General features: G+C 56.7%; 1 protein-coding gene across 2 annotated transcripts in view; it reads right to left on the reverse strand.

Annotated features, from left to right (window-relative positions):
• Positions 1-18,942, reverse strand: part of EPHB2 (EPH receptor B2) — a 129,709-nt gene extending 110,767 nt beyond the window's left edge. For both annotated transcript variants that reach the window (XM_055800330.1, XM_055800329.1), the window contains exon 1: positions 18,722-18,942. In XM_055800330.1, the coding sequence (XP_055656305.1) occupies positions 18,722-18,806 (85 nt within the window). In that variant the 5' untranslated portion in view covers positions 18,807-18,942. The remainder of the gene's footprint in view (positions 1-18,721) is intronic.
• Positions 18,943-19,634: the final 692 nt, after the last annotated feature.

A 19,634-nucleotide genomic window follows, 5' to 3' on the forward strand; every position in this document is an offset into this window, starting at 1 on the left:
GACACCTCCACAACAGGTTGAAAAATCAAATTCTGGGACTAACCATTAACATCAAATGAGAAGAAAACCCCAGAAAAAGCTCCACAGCCTGGTTGCAGCGCTGGTCAACATCTGCACGAATAACTGGGCAAACCTACGTAGCTCTTTCCAGCACTGTGTTCCCAGAGAGTATCCCGATCTCTTTTGCCAAGGTGGGGAGAGATGAGGCCAGAAGCACTTTGCAAGGCAGGAAGAGACTTCAAAAAGATTTTTATCGCTTGCAACAGCAGCCTGAGATAAAAAGGGTGCAGATGCATGAGCCCCACCAGCTAGTAGAGAGCACAAGGCAGGGACAGCTGCTGACTGGGAAGGATGCTGGCTCCCAATGCTCCACAGGCTGGGATGGCTCTGCTGGGTTTGCCTGGGGTGGAGGTCATCTTCTTCGTAGTAGCTGGTCCGGGGCTGTGGTTGGATTTGTGCTGGAAGCGGCCTTGATAACACCAAGATGGTTTTGTTACGGCTGAGTGGCCTTTACACAGAGCCAAGGGCTCTGCTGCTCCTCACCTCACCCCACAGCGAGCAGGCTGGGGGGCACAGGGACCTGGGGGGGGGCACAGCCAGCGCAGCAGCTGACCCCAACTGACCCAAGGGATGTTCCAGACCACAGGACATCATGCTCAGCACTATAAAGCTGGGGGAAGAAGAAGGAAGGGGGGGACATTCGGAGCGGTGGCATTTGTCTTCCCAAGTCCCCGCCACGTGTGATGCAGCCCTGCCTTCCCGGGGATGGCTGCGCACCCCCTGCCCGTGGGAAGCGGTGAACGAATTCCTTCTTTTGCTTTGCTCGTGTGCGCAGCTTTTGCTTTGCTTATTAAACCATCTTCCTCTCAACCCACGAGTTTTCTCACTTTTACTGTCCCGATTCTCTCCCCCATCCCACCAGTGAGCGGCTGCGTGGGGCTGAGCTGCTGGATGGGGTTAAACCCCAACAGTCCTTTCTGGCGTCCAGCGTGGGGCTCAAAGGGTTGGAGATAATGACAGATTTGACTGGAATGTGCTAGATCGAATGTATAGCTGTTATTCCTGTTCAGCTATTAATCAGCAGGTTTCTGTGCTTGCCACAGGGCTGGCTTGCCTTACGGTTTATTAGCGTCTAGTGCTCGTTAGTGGCTGATTTTTTGCTTTCGCTACTCGCTGTACTGCTGTACTGCTTATCATCTGCTGTGCCTGGGAACATTCTGATAACAGCCATGGCGATGCGCCGGGCTGGCGGGGGGCCAGGGCACGGCTGCTGTTTCTGCGCTGCCGTACGGGGCAGGCTGGAACTCCAGTATGAACTGGAGTCCAAGGGACTGTGACCTGCCGGTGAGTCCTCGTGGGAGCAGGACACCCCAAAGCGCCTGTGGCTGCGGTTATGTCCGTGCCACAGCAGGTACCTCTGAAGGGACTGTGGCCCAAGGACAAGCCCAAGCTGGAGCAGGTATACCTCGAAGCATCGGCGGCCATGCATGAGGTCACACTGGGGCACCTCAAAGCCTGTAGTGATGGGTAAGCCCAGGACAGAGCAGGAACACCCCTGAACAGACTGCAGCCATGGGTAAGGCCATGCTGCAGCTGGTCTGTCTCTGAAGGCATTCTGGTCCATGGAGAAGGCCACGTTGGAAGAGGTGCACCTTGAAGTGACTGTGCCTGTGGGTACATCTATGCCGCAGCAGGCATCCCCTTGAAGACACTGTGGCTCAGAGACCAGGCTCCATGTGGAGCAGGTACACCCCAAAGGGACTGCAGTCTGCAGAGAAGTCCAAGCCGGACCAGCAACAGCAGGAGGAGTTCACTGCAATGTCAAACCCTATAGTCTTGTCCAAAAGGACCGGGGGTGAAGACAATGGAACTACCTTAAAACTGACATAACCTGGGATTTGAGTTGCACGCTATGGGGAATTACTACAGCAGGAACCACCTGAACCAGTGGAGGAGAAGCCTTACAAGAAGCAGCAGAGACCCAGCCTGAGCTGGCTTTGGTGCCCAGTAACTCCGTGCAGCGTATCACCTCTCCCGTCCTGGGTGGCCACCATAACAGATGGAGCCCACCAGCATGGACTAAATGAACTCCGTGGACATTTTATAGGGGTGGTCCATAGACTAAGGGAATCACATTATTATACCAAAGGATGGGAAGGGTAGTGAGGGTTAACGAGGACGCACTGGAAGGTGCAAGACCTGAGCATCACATAAACGGTTTGGAATAAGGGGTGGAGAATGTGCCGGTTTTGGCTGGGATAGAGTTAATCTTCTTCATAGCAGCTGGTATGGGGCTGTGGTTTGGATTTGTGCTGGAAGCCGTGTTGATAGCACAGGGATGTTTTCCTTATTGCTGAGCAGCGCTTAGGCAGCATCAAGTGAGCAGGCTGGAGGTGCACAAGGAGTTGGGAGGGGACACAGCCAGGACAGCTGGGGATACAGCCAACTGACCCAAGGGATGTCCCAGACCACAGGACATCATGCTCAGCACTATAAAGCTGGGGGAAGAAGAAGGAAGAGGGGGACATTCGGAGCGGTGGCATTTGTCTTCCCAAGTCCCCGCCACATGTGATGCAGCCCTGCCTTCCCGGGGATGGCTGCACACCCCCTGCCCATGGGAAGCGGTGAATGAATTCCTTCTTTTGCTTTGTTTGTGTGTGCAGCTTTTGCCTTATTTATTAAACTGTCTTTAACTCAACCCACGAGTTTTCTCACTTTTACTCCCCCGATTCTCTCCCCCACCCTGCTGGGGGGGAGCGAGTGAGCGGCTGCGTGGGGCTGAGCTGCCGGCTGGGGTTATAACGTGACCATGGGGACAGGGAGAACTCAGAAAACCAAACATTTTTCACAGCGACAGACTCCACAGACTTCAAAAATTAGCAAGCAGGAGCCCGTAAGGGGACACCTGGGGAAAAAGAAAGCTGGGAAGTCCTTGAAAACACTAATGCAGAAGCATCTCGGTGCAGAAGGATCACGTTTAGGAGATGCACTAGGATTATAATGCGATGCAATGGCAGCATTCAAGGTCTCGCTCAGCCTGAAATCACTTCTGGGAAAATAATGAAAATGCTGATGTAATTCAAATCATAAAGAATTAAAGACCAGGAGTATAATTAGCACCAGTCAACATACTTCTACAGGAAACCGGTCTTGTCAAACAAATCTGATTTCATTCTTCACTGAGATTACAAGTTTGATTGGTGAGAGTAACCGTGTACAAGGCAGGAGGCTTTCTGAGTACCAAACCCAGGAGGCGTGACGGCAGCACGGGGGAGCAGAGCCAGCCGTGCCAGCAACAGCCAAGCCGTTGCCTGGGCGTATGGCTCCATATCGCCGAAAACATGCTAAAGGGATTAAAAGCTGATTAGCTGGCAGGTTCCAAGTAATCGTTCCCAGCACTGGACCTCAGTGGCCTCTGCAGGAACCAGACCCTGGTTTGGTTTTGTCTTGCAGTCAGCATGATGGAGAGGGATGAAGGAAACCGATGCTGAGGTGTCTAATGCTCTTGCAGGCTCACTGAGCATCCTCAGGTAAAGGATACAGGATTCGCCTCCCTTGGCATTCACCATATGAAAAAATAACACTTCCACTTCAATGCAGTTGTTAATTTTCTACAGATAGTAATGATAGAAAGAAAAGGGCCTCCAAGGACAAGCCAGATGATCTAAACCAGCCATCCCAGGCAGGTGGACTGAATTGCCCTCTGCAGGATACTAAGGGAGGGGGTCTTGCTAACAGCTAACCACTTCTGTACCGGTGATTACAGTGACCAAATCATCTTCAAAGGCAAGTTCAGAGGGGGGCAACAATTGCTGCAAAGGTTGCTCTGGAAATAAAAACCTGAAAATAAATTAAACTCTGTTGGGAAAAGCACTGGAAAGCCTGGTGTCCTCCAGCAAACGCCCCTCAAGCTCTCCATTGCTAGGAGAGCAGGAGCATAACCACAGCTTTAAGGTTTCCAGGAGAGAGAAGGTAACTGTCCTGGGCAGGAGCATCTCTGAGGTGCCATAGATGAGCTGCCCCGAGACACAATAGAGGTGAGCACATCCTCAAGGATGCAGCAGCGAGGACAAGGACCGTTCTCAGCACCTCCTGCATCTACCCATTCCCTGCCCCATGGTGGCTCCCCAAAGGACAAACAACAAAACTCCAAGCACCCCAGGGAAGTCCCATGGGTGGTATTAACCCGGGAGCTCTTCCATGGCAGGCATCGCACGGGATGGCGAAGGTGGCTAGAAAGAGACCACTTGGTGCCCAGCCCAAACTTTAGGATTTTCAACAGTTTTGGGGAACTTGCTCAAGCTGCAGCAGAGACAAGACAGATTTGAGATGTGCTGGGAGATGGGAAAGGAAGAGTCCCAGTTCCTTGCCCGCCCCAAGGTTAGGGAAAACTCTCCAGCACTCCAGCAAACAGCAAATCCACATGGAAAAAAGCCCTCAGCCACGGGGAGGGAGCAGCTGCTGCTGTCAGTGCCCCCTGGGCTTGTCACGGCTGCTTCTTACCCCCTGCATCCCCAGCCAGATCCTCTTGACATCCAACACCGCCTCCGCCAAGCCAGCCCGGTTGGGTTCCCCCACTAATGCAAGCAGAAAAGCCATCCTTCGGGGGCTCCTTTACAGAGGTGCCTCCTCCCCCCAAAAAAAGACTTAGTCAAAGCAAATGCCAGACCCATTAAGAGCAAAGGACCTCACAGCCAAGAGAGGAATGCTTGGGCTTGATGGACTGTTTATAGAGTCTTTTATAGGAAGGATGGGTAACCTAATCCCAACTACAACATTTTTTATGCTGCTCTATGAGGGTTCAGCTGTGATTAAACTGTTGGCACAGTCCCATGGCACATAAAACCATGGAGACCAGCAAGTCTTATCCCCGCCAGAGCCCTGCAAACGCAAGCGGCAAAACTATTTCAAGCATTAAAGGCCGGCGAGCCCTGCCACAGGCCATCCCTGCTCGCACCTCCGACAGCCCTCGCTATCTTAAGAGACCAAAATAAAAGCGACTCAGCAGTGGCTGCGCTGGCTCTAGTGAATATTTACCCCTGTGCAGTCCAGAGCAGGGCAAAACCCTTCCAGGACTTGTCTGGGTCCCAGGAGCTGGGTGCAGGAGATGCAACTGCTCTTGCAAAAGTATGCTCTCAGCAGCAGGCTTCAATGTCCTTCTTTCCTAGAAGAAATCCCAGGACCAGTACAGTGCCCTCCACCAGCCTCCTAAGACACTGGATAAATCCCATTGCAAGGTTTTCCGAGTGGTTAAAACACCGGATTTTGAGCCAGCCCCACTAAACTGAGATGACCCAAGTTGTGCGTCCCTGCTCTCCACCACAGCACTCCATGGCCGGAGTCTCTGCGTGGTCCCAGGCACTGGCAAAGTCCTCCCAGCTCCTGGGGAGAGGGCATCCAAACATCTCCCCTTGGCTCAAGCAGACGTTGGCCCGGGAAACCATGCCCACCTGGGAAAAACCACCCCCAGGGTGCTCTAATTTGAGCGACTTGAGAAGGAAATAAAGATTTGGAGGGGAAGAGATGGGAAGAGTGGGTACCTCCAAGCCCAGGTGTGGCACAGTGTCACACCGAACCCACGCTGGAGACAGGCTTGTGTAGCAAAACGTCCCCTCCAGACTGCCAGCTTAGTGGGAAAGGGAAAATAAGCAGGGGGGCTGGGGCAGGACCCCCTCCCCCTCTGCCACAGTGCATCAATAGGGTCTGTACATGGGATGCGCATCCTTGGAGCAGGACAGCTCAACGTCAGACTGGCAGGGTCTCCCTCAGTGCCACTGGTGGGTGGGATTCCTTCAGCCAATTTGAACATGATGTTTGTTTCATTTTATTGTTACAGAACTGGAACAGAACCAAGGCTTTTAGGATTTTTTTTTTTTTTTTTTTGGCTTTGTTGACTCATCCATCAGTTTGGTTGCCCTCATGATACTCCCTGGCATGACACATCATCTCTTTCACGGCCACCACACACTGATTCCAGGTGGGCTCCCAGTGCTCACATTAGACCACAGCCATGTGAGGTGACCTCTCAGAGTTAAAGCTCTGAAGCACGTTGAGCACGAGAGCCTACATCAATTCCAAGCCCTTCTTCTGCATCAAATAAAAGACAGCACCACCTCAGAACCCCTGCGCTGAGCAACCCCAGCCACGGCAGCCGGGAGAGGGACGTGTCCCTAGTGCACAGTTGGGCTCTTTATGTGGAATGGGACCTTGCCAGCAGTTTTATTTTAGCCTTGTGCAAGTGTACAGCACATTCCTGCCACCAAAGGGAAGGAGACCCCTGCAGTGCTTTTGGATGCTACCGCCTCAGCCCCTGCATCCGTGAGGTTTCTCCTTCCAGCACACGTAGCACAGACCCCGAAGCACCACACGCAGGGTTGATGGGCACCTTGATGGAAACCCAACGGGGTGGGCATGCTGCCATGGCTCGATGAGCTGCCGGCACCCCCGTGAGAGCCACAGCAGGGGCCAAGCCCTTCTCCACCCTTCTGGCCACCGAGCAATTCCAGGCTGATGGATGACACACCCAGGGCTGACCTTGCAAATCCCATTTCTTTTTTTTTCCCCCCTTTCCCTCTGTAGCCCACACACCAAGGACCTCCCAAACGCACGGTAGAACACCAGGTCAGCTTTCCAAGGCCTCAGCACCCACAGGCAGGAGCTCAGGTCATATTTAGGCCACCCAAATTACAGGGCAAGGCTTCTCCTTGAGGGTGACCTGCTTTGCTTCCCCCAGCACGAAGCCATATAGGCAGCCCCTGCCACCCTGGCTGGCACCACCCCAGGGACACCACAGGCTCCACCAGTCCCTCGTGTTGGTCCCTAAACCTACCACAGCCCCAGCAGTGTCCCCCACACATCCCTCACTCTCCAGTCCAAAATTCCAGCCCTGCCCTGCAGCCCCACTTTTTTTTTTTTTTTGCACAGACACATGGAAAGCGGTAGCAGCACTGAGGGACACAGACTGGAGAGGTTCTTCACTCTCGGACCCACAGATAAGCAAGGATGGGCTTCTGCAATGCCAAAGGATGAAAGCAAACGCTGGGGATGGGTTGGCTCACTCAGCTTTTGGCACATGCCCACCTGCTCCCCCACTAGCTGTGTCCCACTGGGATGAGGATGGCCCCAGTGCTTGGCCCAGAGGGACAGGCTGGATGCACTCCCCAGCAAAGCCATACTGGCACTTGCCTGCACCTCCTGCCTGTCCCATGGCTCCCCATAACCCAGTGGAGCCCAGGAGACCTCCCCGTAAACCAGTGGAGTCCAGGAGGCATCCCCGCAAACCAGTGGAGCCCAGGAGACCTCCCCATAAACCAGTGGAGCCCAGGAGGCATCCCCGCAAATCAGTGGAGCCCAGGAGACCTCCCCGTAAACCAGTGGAGTCCAGGAGACCTCCCCATAAACCAGTGGAGCCCAGCAGACCTCCCCATAACCCAGTGGAGCCCAGCAGACCTCCCCAGCCACCGCTCAACCCCAGGAGGAGCATCAACAACTTCCCAGAGCGGCGCAAGGTTTAGCCAAATCCAGGAACAGAGACCAGACGACAAATGGGAGCAGCTGCCAGTAAATTCAGTGTTTCCAGAGGATCTGTGTTTATCAAAAGCTGTCGCTCTCCAGCCAGAACAGGTGTCAGTCACAGCAAAATCTTGTGGCAGCTATTCAATCTGAAGGCACACGAGTTTGACATCAGACCAAAAAAAGAAGAAGACAAAAAAAAAAAAAAAAAAAGGAAAAGAAGCACCGAGCATCGTTAGCAACTTCTCTGCTCTCCATCTCGCCTACAGACTTGGAAAAATAAAAATGAAGAACCAAAAGGAGAAAACCAGGTGTATCAGGCACTGGCTCTGTGCACCACACCAAGCATCTCCCCATCACCGAGCGATACCCAGAGCAGATCTGGTACCCCTGTGCCACAACCACATCACCCACTGTCACCCAGCTGCCACGGGTGGACCCAGAGCAGCACCCACCTACCCCAGGACATCTCCATCACACAACTGAGCTGGCCTCATCTCACCCGCAGACTCACTAGCTGCCTGCTGCCTGGAGATTTACACCGAGCGCGACACAGAGCAGAACCTGTGCTGCCTGTTCAACACTTCCCACCAGCCAGACACCAACCCCTACTAATGCTGCCAACATCCTAATTAGCACCTTTCCGGCGCCTGCCCCTGCTCCCGACCGCTCTGCACCTGTCCGAGGACTCTCTTTGAGGTTTCCCGAAGGTAGAGCAGACGAACAGGGACAAGTCCTGGAGCCACTCAGCACCCCTTCCCCCTGCGGAGCAGCTGGCACAGCCTGCTCCTCCAGCCCACACCAGCGTCCCGCTGCTCTGCTATGTGTCTGCTGTCAAGGGATTTCCACACAGCATCACGCACACTTCTGTGTTTATCCATCCCAAACCTCCAGAGCGGTGCTAACACGTGGTGAGAAAGGGAGAAGCCCAGGAGGGTCCTTGTTAGGCAGGGACTACCCACCCCTCCGCAAGGCTGGTAAAAGGAGCAGGGCTTTGTCCCGGTTTTGGCACAGCCAGGGTGGCTCCAAGCTCTGCCTGGGGAATGCATTTGCCCAACCTGGCTGGAAACTGTCCCTGGTGGGGCTGCTCTGCTCTGCCTGCCTCCATCCACCCCCTGACTCCCACAGCATCGCACCCCATGCCAGGTGGGAGCAAGCTCAGGGGGGTAAATACCTCCATACCACCGCCCAGCACGCTCCAGCGCCAGGCAGTTAGTACCCTGCCACCAGCCGTTCCCCACGTCAAGGCACTGGCCGCTCTCTGCTCCCCAGGGAGAGAAAAATAATAACATCACCGACTTGCTTTCCCTCTCGGTGCCTGTTTCTATGCCGGAGCAGCAAGGATGCCGCATGCCTGCTCGCATTGAACACACAGGTGCTCTCTCGGCATGCACCGTGCACGTAGTACAAAGGCTGGCGACCAGCAGCAAAAGCAGCGCTCAGCCACCTGCAAGGGCACTCCACAAACAGCCTTGGAGGTGCTGGGGATCCTGCAGGATTGATCCTAAGGAAATGCTTTCCCCAAAGCTGGCACGCTGCAATTAACTCCCTGCAGCCCTGCCAGCCCCCCTCCCTGCAGGCAACGCGCTCCAGCCAGCTCATCCACCTTGTTTTACTTCATCTGCACTGCCCCCAGTTCACACATTTCTTCTGCTTGCTTTGTCCCCTGATACCAGACAGGCTTAAAAGTAAAACAAGGCAAAGATTTATTAAGTGAGGCTCACCGTAAAGGTTTCTGAGTTGCAGTTGTGGAGCCTGGAAACAGGATTACAAGCAAAGCAAATCATGAAACGCCACCGTAACCTTGGCATGGCGAGACGTGACCCCTCACGTGCTCCAGCCCATCTCACACCCAAGCATGTGGCGTGCACCGGCTGGGGCGGTTGCCCAGCCAGCTCATAGCCACTGGCCACCACTGAACCTCTCCTAGATGGCCAAAGGCTTCCTCGACCTCCCCTCTGCCGCCCCCCACTCATTAAGCTGGCCCAATCCTGATCTTCCACAGACTTTCTACCATACCTTGCCTCAAACCAGCTGCATGTGTATTTGTCAGCCCAGAGCACCCCTAGCTCTTATTCAAGACCACAAACAGCTTCTTTGGATGCATCCTTAGAAGAGGTGGTAGATACAGGATAAAGGCATTGTCCCCAGGGATGTCCCAGGACCAAGCCCTCCTCCTGGGTCAGACTGCTGAGTCCCACCACCCCAACAGCTCCAACACTGGCTGTACAAAGAGCTGAGCTCGCAAGAAAGAGGCATCTCACGAGGGAAAGGCTTGAAACCAAACTCGGAGGCAGCACCTTGTCCGTAACCGGGGAGAATGAGCTGCAGAGTCACGGGAGCCAGCGGGAGGGAAGGATGCTGCCAGCTCCCTCCAGGAGCACCAGCCACGGCCACCAGCCTTTGCCTGGAGGTCGTGGAGAACAGTGGATGCAGGCAGACACGGGTCCTGGGAGGTGACACACACCAGTCTCTTGGGTGAAGGCAACCACACATCTGGAGGCATCAGAACAGCCTATTCCTGTCCAGTTTGTCCTCAGACACGTCATGCCCAACCCTCTAGTCTCAGTGAGCAACCCAAACCAAAGCACTTGGGTTCAGCAGCCACCCCACATGAACGAGTGGCCTCCTGGCGGGCTCAGAAAAGCAGGATCTCCTCCAGACTGAAAATCACCCAGGGACTTCTGTCCCTTGCTCCAAGACAGAGTGCTCCGAGCGGTCCTCCCTTGTCCTGAGAGACTCTGGGATGGGAAGAACCCGCACTGCCACACCACAGCGCGTGATGCTCCTCATCCGCAGCCTCCCACAACCCCTGTGCACCAGGGCTGGGAGGACAGCAACACCTCCCTCCTGAATCCCTCTGCTGAAGTTATTCAGGCTCACAAAGGGTCTGGACAGGGGGTCCAGAGGCTCCAGAGGGTCCAGCCCCTGTTCGACCCTCCTCACCCTCCCTGGCTCTCCCAGCCCTCTGCCTCACAGCAGCAGAGCAGTGCTGCACCAGCCCCAACAAGGGTCCCTGCAAACCACGGTGAGGATGCGCAACAAGAGCCCACCAGGCTCCAGCACGGTCCCACACCCCTCGGGGACATGTTTTTGGAGCTGGGTGATACCTTCCACGGCGCAGGACTCGCTCCAGCCCGCTGCCAGGCGGACAGACCCCAAACAAGCCTGGCCCAGCTGGGTGCAGGCAGCGAGCTGCTTGGCATGCGATAACCATCACCCAGGGGACAGCCTGTCCTTCAGCCCACCGCAGACTGGCTGTCCCCATGGCCCCCAAAGCCTGGGTGGGAGTAGAGGGGAACCAAGCCCTCCGTGGCCAGCCCCCCGCCGCCCCCTCCTCTCCCATGGCAGGGGCTCAGCAGCCAGCCGCAGGCTGCCCAGGAGCCTGGCCGCGGAGCCCATTGTTCCCTTTGTCTGGCCTTTTGAGCATCAGCCGCGTGGCTCAAGGCGTCCCCTCTACCGCAGGGACGTTCACACGCTCGGCCGCCCCCACCACCCCCCAACCCGCTCAGCCGGTGGGCGAGGGGCTGAGCATCCCCTCTAAACCCAGCTTTGCCTCCCCCCCCCAACTCCAGGCAGATAAACCCAGAGATGAGGGTAGCTCCTCTCCTCCCCCAGCTCCAACCAGATGCTCCCACCCTCCCCAAAACACCCAAGGTGAGCACCAACGAGCATTTTCCAGGGGACCCTACCCCTGCCTGGCCACCCTGCCAAAATCAAGAGGCTAGAAAGCGCTCCTGCACCCAGAGGGTCCATCATCCCAAGGTGATGAGCTCCCTGAGCGACGTGGACCCCCCTGGTGCTTTGCCTCAGAAGCTACAGATGGTCTCAAAAGCCAAGCAAGGAGCTGGGGGGTGGCAGGGCCCCCACTGTGCGTGGGCATCCAGCATCAGAGCCTTTCCCTGTGGGACAGACCTCAAATCCACATCCACCACCACCACCATGGGAGGCTGAGCCAAAGGGATTCCTGGTTTCCCTGCTCCCGAAGCAGCAGACTGGGGGATGCTCAGGCAGCAGACTGGAGGGATGCTCGGGGAGGAGGTGTAGAAAGCACCCTACTGGCCGCAGCCCGAGGGCTTCCCAGTGCTCCCAGTACCCAGGACTGGCAGGGGTGGGCTTCACCCTGCCCAATACACTCCTGCCTCCACCCTCCATCACTCCTGGTTTTACACCAGAACCCAAGAGCAAGTGAAAAGAATATAAAATAACAAATCATCACCCCTTCATCACCCTCTTCTTCACTCCTCCCACAGTCCAACACACCTCTGTGCACCCCCCCCAGCGGCATTTTTCCTGAAGCCCCCCCACCCCTGCACCTCTCCTGCACAAGCATCTTTACCCTCCTTTCCCAGCCTTTCCCAGTTCTGAGTTGACGCTTTCAAAAAGCATCCACAATGACTTTAAGATCTCTTTCTTAAAATGCTAATAAGTAATTTAAAGACCGCCACTGTGCATGCATGGGTTTAGGGTAATTTTTTCCATGTGAATCCCTTCTCATTCATTACTGACTACATTTAATCTGCCACTTTATAGCCTGGTTATCTGGTGTCATGAGATCCTTTTACAATATTTTAAAGACAACTGTTGTTTTTATCGTCCTGAGTAATTTTGTATGATCTGCAAACTTTCTGGCCTTCCAGTTCCCACCCCTTTCTAGCGCATTTATAAATACGTTGCACAGCACGAGCCTCACGGTGACCCTCATCCAGTGGGAAAACTGGCTGTTTCCCCCTCTTTAAGCAGATTTTAATCCATAAGAGAGCCCTTCCTCTAAAATGACTGCTCTGGAGTCTCCTCAGTCACCCAGGGAGCCCTTCTTAAAGGATGCTCATCCCATTTGCTCTGGTCTAAATATTTGTTTTACCCATTTATATTAAAATATAAGCTCTTCTGCCGTCACTTCAGGGCAGCCTCTCAGCCTGGCCCTGCGAAGGAAAGCTCCTTGGCCGGAGTCCCCTTGGCCATGGCCATTTGGGGGGACACTGAAGTCGCTCCCCACCTCCCCACGTGCTCCATCCTGATTCTCATTTTTTGAGAGGGAACTTGGGGGGGTAATTCATTTCTTCTCACAAGTTATTTTTCAAACTCCTCTCAGGCTGCCATATATGGTTTTACGTTCACCACACCATGGTTTCTGATTTTTTTTCTATTTTCCCCTTTTAGATACCACTTTCACTCGCTGAAGAACATCTTTTTACCTCCAATGACCTCCCTCAATTTGCCATTCAATCAAGATATTAAAAAAAAAAAATAAACTCATACCTTAAATGGCCACACACATTTATTCTGAGCTTCAAATATAATTTCCTATATCATGTGCAAGTGTTTCACTATTTTAGCTGCTCCCTTCGCCCAGCTCCTTCGTTTTGCCTTACTTATAAGATGTTACTGCATCGTATTTTTAAGTGCTGGTCATTTTACAGACACGATGGCCTGCCTCTAAGAGAGGTAATGTGGAAAGAATATTACTTATTAGACCAACAGATAAAGTTTCACCAATGTTGGGAGCTCACCACCTCTTTCTTGTGCTCCCATGGAGTCAGGCCAATGCCTTGCACCGCATCGCGCACGATGCTTGGGTCTAAATCAAGAGATCCTCCTCTTGTGGGCTTTCTGAAGAGCGGCGATTATTCACAGTCATTAGAACTATAATTTCCGAATAATGCCACTATGTGACACTTACGGAGGCACGGACCATCCACAACTGTAGTTGTGTTTTCTGCCTTTGTGGCCCATTTCATTTCCCTTAATGTTTGGCAATTGGTGTCACAAGCTGGGTCCAAGGGGTAGCAGAGACCCAACGGTGTTCCCTTCATCCCCGAGCAGGGAAGTTCAGAGGGGCGGATGGCACGGCATGATCCTCACTTACTCCTTTGCCTCCATCCTGCTTTGTCCAGGGGCGAGGGGGCGACACACCTCACACAGCCAACCCCATGCCTGCACCCTGGCACAAATCCCCATCCATCCAGTACATTCCTGAAACCCGATATAAAGTCAGTATTGATATATCCCTGCACACACCCCTGGGGCACTTCTTCTTCCACAACCCCTCCTACCTGCTGCCTGCCGGCGCCCGAGGGGTCCCTGCCTGCTTCCAGCATCCCCAGTCATACCTCCCCCGTGCTCCCTGCATCCCTGGGTACCAGCCAGGGCAGACCCCCTCCTGACCCCCCCAGGGCTCTGCCTCTCCCTCCCTCTGCACCACACATCAGTGCCTTATCGCGGGAGGCCCCGTCCTTACCCCCTTATCTAAGGCTGAACTTTTGCCTCTGTGCATCTCCCCGCTACCCCCCTCCTGACACATCCCACAGGCAGCCGCTTCGATCTGGCCTCTCTGCAAACCAGAAGCCAGATTTGGGAGGGATGGCAAACCAGGATGGGAGCCAACAGGGGTCTTTCTCAGTAAAAAATGGCTTTTTGCAGGATGGGAACCCCGCACCCACTCCCGGACGGACCCCACATGAGTATCCGTGTCGTTCTGTCGGGAGCGGGTACGTGTTGGGACAGGAGCAGCGGGCTCAGTCTCTCGTTTATCACTGCTCGGGCTGCGCTCACACAAAAGCACTCAGGCCTCGGGAGGTATCTCGGCATCCAGTATTTACCCAGCTCCTCAGGCAGGTTTCGCAGCCCCACTGGTGCCCACCCCTCTTTACAGCCAGCTCAGGTATGTGTACACAAAGGGCTGCGACTAGTGCAGGCAGATCCTCAGCCCGGCTACAAAGGGGACCACTGCCCCCATCCTTGGGGGACAGCCCCAAACCCCCCCTTCGCAGCATCCCCCAGGCATAGCCACGTGCCCTTCGCACCCCCACATCCCTCTGCAGGGTGTTCCAAGGAGCTGGGGGACATCAGTGGCCACGCCAGCCCCAAGCCCTCATCCCCTGCAGCCCTGTCCCCCCTTAGCATCTCCCTCCAGCAACTGCTCCCTCTGCTTTCATCACCCAGAGAAGCTGGAAATACAGCACAGTTTGGGAACAACAGCTGCTCCTGCCCAGGAAAAGCGGAGAGGCAGAGCGACAATGGCAGCTCCACGGACATTTATATCTGGCACCAATTTATTTGATCTCCAAATGGAGTTTTCCCTGCTGCTGCCCAGGTAATGCAAAGGGCAGGCGGGCGCAAGGAATGCACCTCGTCAAAAATTAACCCAGGGAGCAGGGCCGGGGAGGGGAGGCAGCAGCAGGGAGACAGGCAGCACAGGTCCAACCCGAAACCACCGCCTCTGCTGCACGCCTCATTCCCGTTTGTTCAAAAATTTGTTTCCAGCCTGGATTCAGGAGACTGTTTGCAGATCTGGAGTTCGAACACGCAGGAAGCATCAGCTCCTTAACAGATCCTGTGCTCTTCCCCGGACCTGCTGCTCTGCCGCATCCCTCCGGAGCGTGCTGTGCTAGCCGGGATGCTCCTGCAGCTGGATGCCGGCACACCCCGGGCACATGGCACCTCCCTGGAGCACCGAGGTCAAAGCAACTGCCCAGGTGTAACCCGTACCAGAAGAAATGGGTAGCTGCAACCACGCAGCTGGGCACCACGGGGAACAAGCCAAACCCTGTGTTCACTGGCATCCCCCCGCCCCACACCTGGGCCTGGAGGAGGCTGCAGAGGTGCTCAGCAGCAGGTCATGACTGTGTGTGCAAGAGAGGTGACCATATTTTAACACTGCAATATGTTATAGCACACATAAAATACAAAATCTCGTGTATTACGTACACATATGCAATATAATAAATGTGTAACGTCTATTGCATGCACTATAACACGTAAATATACAGAAACACAAAAGTCCTGTCTCCAGCTGGCTGGGAGGACAGACACGGGCGCTCGTGTCCAGCACCTCAGCTCCAGCGTTACCCACCCCAGAAAGGATACGGCCCTCCCTCCCCAGCATCCCTCTCCAAGGCCAAGGTCAGGCTCAGGATCCCAACCGCCCGGCACAGAAGGATGCTCAAGAGCAAGTCCCCTCACCCGTGCTGCTGCTTCCCAGCAAAACTGCCGGGTGATCCTGCCTCGCCCACCAGAGCCTGCCGACCCCCGTGCTGCCCGCACCCTCGCAGATATTAGGGCCATCTTGTTTCTCCTTTCACATTTTTTGGCACACGGCTGGCTTCCCTCCAGCCCTTGGGAAACTTGCCAGCGCTGCAAGGTTTATGAAAAGTTAACTCCAACGGGGTTAAGAGCGCCTTCAGGGTTTTTTTTTCACCCGCCTTGCACGCGAGTTTGCCAGGCTGTTGATTTTAAAATACCTAAGTGCCCTTCCCAGCTCCCCCCCAAAAATACGTCGGAAGTATCAGTACTCCAGATATGCGCACAGCATACGCCAGCAGGAATACAAAGAGGAGCCGTTAGTGATAGCGGCACTGTTACCAACCGGTGTGGGATCCAGACCCTTCCAGGACTCCTTTGTTCTTGACTTTCTGGTTGTTGGGGTGTTTTTTTTGTTTAAAAAAAAAAAAAAAAAAAAAAAACACACACAAAAAAACTTTCCTTTTATAAGCCTGAACTTTCTCAGCTGCTGATACGTTACCTTGCAACTGCCTTAACAACTGTACGCAATTCCTTAACCTCTGCTTTATGTACGTTGTCATCCACCTCCCTGTTTTCCATATTGATTTATGTTTTACGTTCTTTTCACATTTCCTTTTAACAGAGCTGGTTTTAACCAAACAGCCTTTCCTCCCGAGCCCGAGACACACATTCTGCTGGCCAGTGAGTAATCAACTTCCAATTTTCATGCACACTCCTGTTTATATTTCCTTCCCTATCGGCTTTGTTTCTAATTAAGGTTTGTTAAATGCAAGTGAATATATAGTGTACAGAGAAATATAAAGCATGTAGATAAATAAACACCCCACACACAGGCACACTGACTAAGGCTGCGCTTTCAACCACGGATCCCAAAGCACTTTGTCATGTTCATTAACAAAACCTCGCGGCTCCCTTGGGAAAGACGCTTGTATTATTTTACGCCTTGTAATTAGGAAAACTGAGGCACAGAGGAGACAAGTGAAATTACCAGCATTACAGAAAAGCTCCGTAGCAGAGCTGAAAACAGGGCTCAAGAGGCAGGATCCCCGGGCAAATAACCAGAATGCTTTTTCCCCCCTGAATGAGCCTTTTTTGCCCTCGTTTTGGTCCTGGGAATCGGCCGGAGCTGGTGATGGCTGCACGGAGGGCATCGCCACCACAGAGGTGTCTTGTGGCTGAGGGATGCGGTGGGGTCCACTCACCGCTTCCTTGGCCAGCGACTGCAGTGGGGTGGGTCTGCCCACACCGACGGGCCCAGAGCAGCCGGAGATGCAGGTGAACCCCACATCCAAGCATCCCAAGGAGCCCCGGGAAGAGGCAGCTCCCAATGGGGAGGAAGGAGCAGAAGTGCACCAGGGGAGCTACGTCCCACACGCTTTCCCCTCACCAGCTCTCCAGAAGCCTTTGGAAAGGAGGGAAAGGCTGGGATACAGGAGCTGGTTGTCCACACTAGCACTGTGAGCAACCATCACAACCCAACACACGCACGAGGCAGAAGGCAAGAGCGGGGGCGCGGGGGATACCCCGCCGAGCCCAAATCACCGCGTTCAGCCTCAGACAGGGACAGCCGCTGGAGGGATGGTGCAGGGCCCCCGCCGAGCATCCCCAGCCACGGGACAGCACGCTTCACAGCGATCATCTCAGGTGGGTGAACCCCCCTCATCCCCAGAGGTATATCCCCCGTGCCACGGGATGAGCCCAAGTGCTCACACATCCAGTCCCTGCTGCTCCTGCCATGATGGCGGAAAGGTCACCACACCTTCAAGCAAGCATGGATGAGCTCCGGGAGCTGGTCACCGACCCCCCTGGCAGCTCCTCTCCACACAGAGGAAGGGCAAGGTGGGGCGGAGGCGTCACCCTGTCCCTGCACAAGGTGCCCAGCTCCATCCCCTGCCATCGCCAGCAGCATCGGCCCCGCCAAGCCCAAACCCCACCGTAAGTGTCAGCACTGCCCGCTGACGAGGCCAGACACCCCACGTGGACACGTATGCTCCCACAAACACGCTCATCACCCCCACCCTCCCCCCCAATAATTAAAACCATACTGGGCTCATTTGAATAGCATAGCTGGCTAGAACTCTCCACTGCAACGTAAATAGTCCTATTTATGCCAAGCTCCCATATTGTAAATATCACGATGTATAGCTGGCCAACCCATGAGTCATCTCCCAAAACTCCAACTTAATAAATGGTGCCTCATCCATGTTCCAGACAAACACCGTCCGTGCGGCTCCCACCGCCCAGCACCTCCACGCCCAAGGCCAGCACGGCCACCCAGCCTGCCCACTAGCCCAGTCAAGCCAGGGGGCCAGCAGGGCCACCCAGCCCCTTGCCGGCTCGGCCACAGCCCTCCCGCAACGGGAACGCACCCGTGGACTGGGATGGGCACCCGTGGACCGGGATGGGCACCCGTGGACCGGGATGGGCACGCTCCCGCGGACCGGGATGGGCACGCTCCCGCGGACCGGGATGCGCAGCTTGATGGCTTGACACGTTGCTCCCACCCCTGCCCGGCCCAGCTCGGGGGTCCCTGAGCAGCGGGTGGGCTGAGGGCCCGCAGGCACGGCTGAGGTGGGCTTGTGAGCAGGAAGACAAGGCCCCCCTTGCCTAGACCCTCCCCAGCGGGCTCCCCCCCAGCCCGCAGGAGCCCCCCACCTGCCGCCTGCCTCCGCTTTGTCTGAGCACCGGGGGGACTCGGCGGGGAGCCCGGGGCCGCCGGGAAAGCCACGCCGCCAGCGGGGAGCCATGAGATCCAGGATGGCGAGGCCTTGCCGGGGTGAACCCCGCAGCCTCCCGCAGCCCAGCGGCAGCGGGCACAGCCCGGGCATCCCCCGGCGGCGGTACCCGGCCGGCACCCAGCGACCTGCGCCCGCCGGGGGACGCCCACCTTGCCGGCGGGATGGCGGCTGGGAGGGGACGGGGACGGGGCGGGGGGGACGGGGACAGGGACAGACGACACGCGAGCGGCCCCCGGCTCCGCACCGAGGGAGCACCTCCAGCCGGGGCAGCACTTCCCCAAAACTTCGCCTCCCCTCCAGCGCTGCGGAGGTGTGCGGCGGGCGGGGGGGGGGTGGGGGGGTACACAAAGTGCCGCCACCCTCCCCCGAAAAAAAGGGCTGCGAGCCCCGACCGGGGGGGCTCGCCCCGCCGCGCAAGGCCGCCGCCCCCCGCCGCCCCCCCTTACCTTCCACGGCGGCGAGCAGGGGCAGGAGGGCGAGGGGCAGGCAGCAGAGCCACAGCGGCCCCATGGTGCGCGCCGGGCCGGGCATCAGAGGCGGCGCGGCCGGCGCTCCATGGAGGCGGCGGGGGAGCGGCGGAGCGCAGAGCCGAGCCCCCTCGCTGGGGCCGCCGCCGGCGCGGGCACGGCCGCGGGCACGGAGCGCACCGCCGGCCCCGCCGCCGCGGCCGGGCCGAGCCACCGCCGCCGCCGCGCGGGGGAGCGCCCCGCGCCGCCCGCCCCGCCCCGGGGCGCCGCGCTGCCGGCGGGGGCGGCGGGCGGCGGGCGGCGGCGGCGGGCGGGCGGCGGCGGGGCGGGGGGCGGCGGGGGGCCGGCGGCGCGGCGGGGGGCGGCGGGCGGGCGGCGGGCGGCGGCTCCCCCCGCCCGCCGATGGTTTCTCCCGGAGCTGTCGATCATCCGGAGAAAGCCGTGATTTCAGCCCAAATCTTCCTCGCCCGGGGTTGACTGCGCGCCGCAAAAAACCGGGAGGGGGCGGCGGAGGAGGGGAGGAGGAGGAGGAGGAGGGGGGGGGGGTCCCGGAGGGATGCCCCCGCCCCCGCCCTTCCCACCGCCCCGCAGCCCAGTCCCGCCCGGCGGCCCCGGGCTGAGCATCCCTCCATCCGGGGGTGCGGCCCCCCCCCGCCCGCCGCTGCCCACCGGGGTTGGCGGGGGGCCGGGGGCGGCGGAGGGCAGCGTGCTGGCTGCGGCCGGGGCCCGGCGGAGAAAGGGCCAGCGGGACAGAAATTAAAAAAAAAAAACAAACACACACACACAAAAAACCCCAAAACAAAACCCAAGGAATAGGCAAAATCCGCGGCTGGCAGGCCCCGGGCAGCCCTGACCCCCCCAGACCCCCCCTCCCCGGTCCCCTCGTTTCCCA

The sequence above is a fragment of the Falco peregrinus genome, chromosome 3 (assembly GCF_023634155.1).
Source record: "Falco peregrinus isolate bFalPer1 chromosome 3, bFalPer1.pri, whole genome shotgun sequence".
NCBI classification, from domain to species: Eukaryota; Metazoa; Chordata; class Aves; order Falconiformes; family Falconidae; genus Falco; species Falco peregrinus.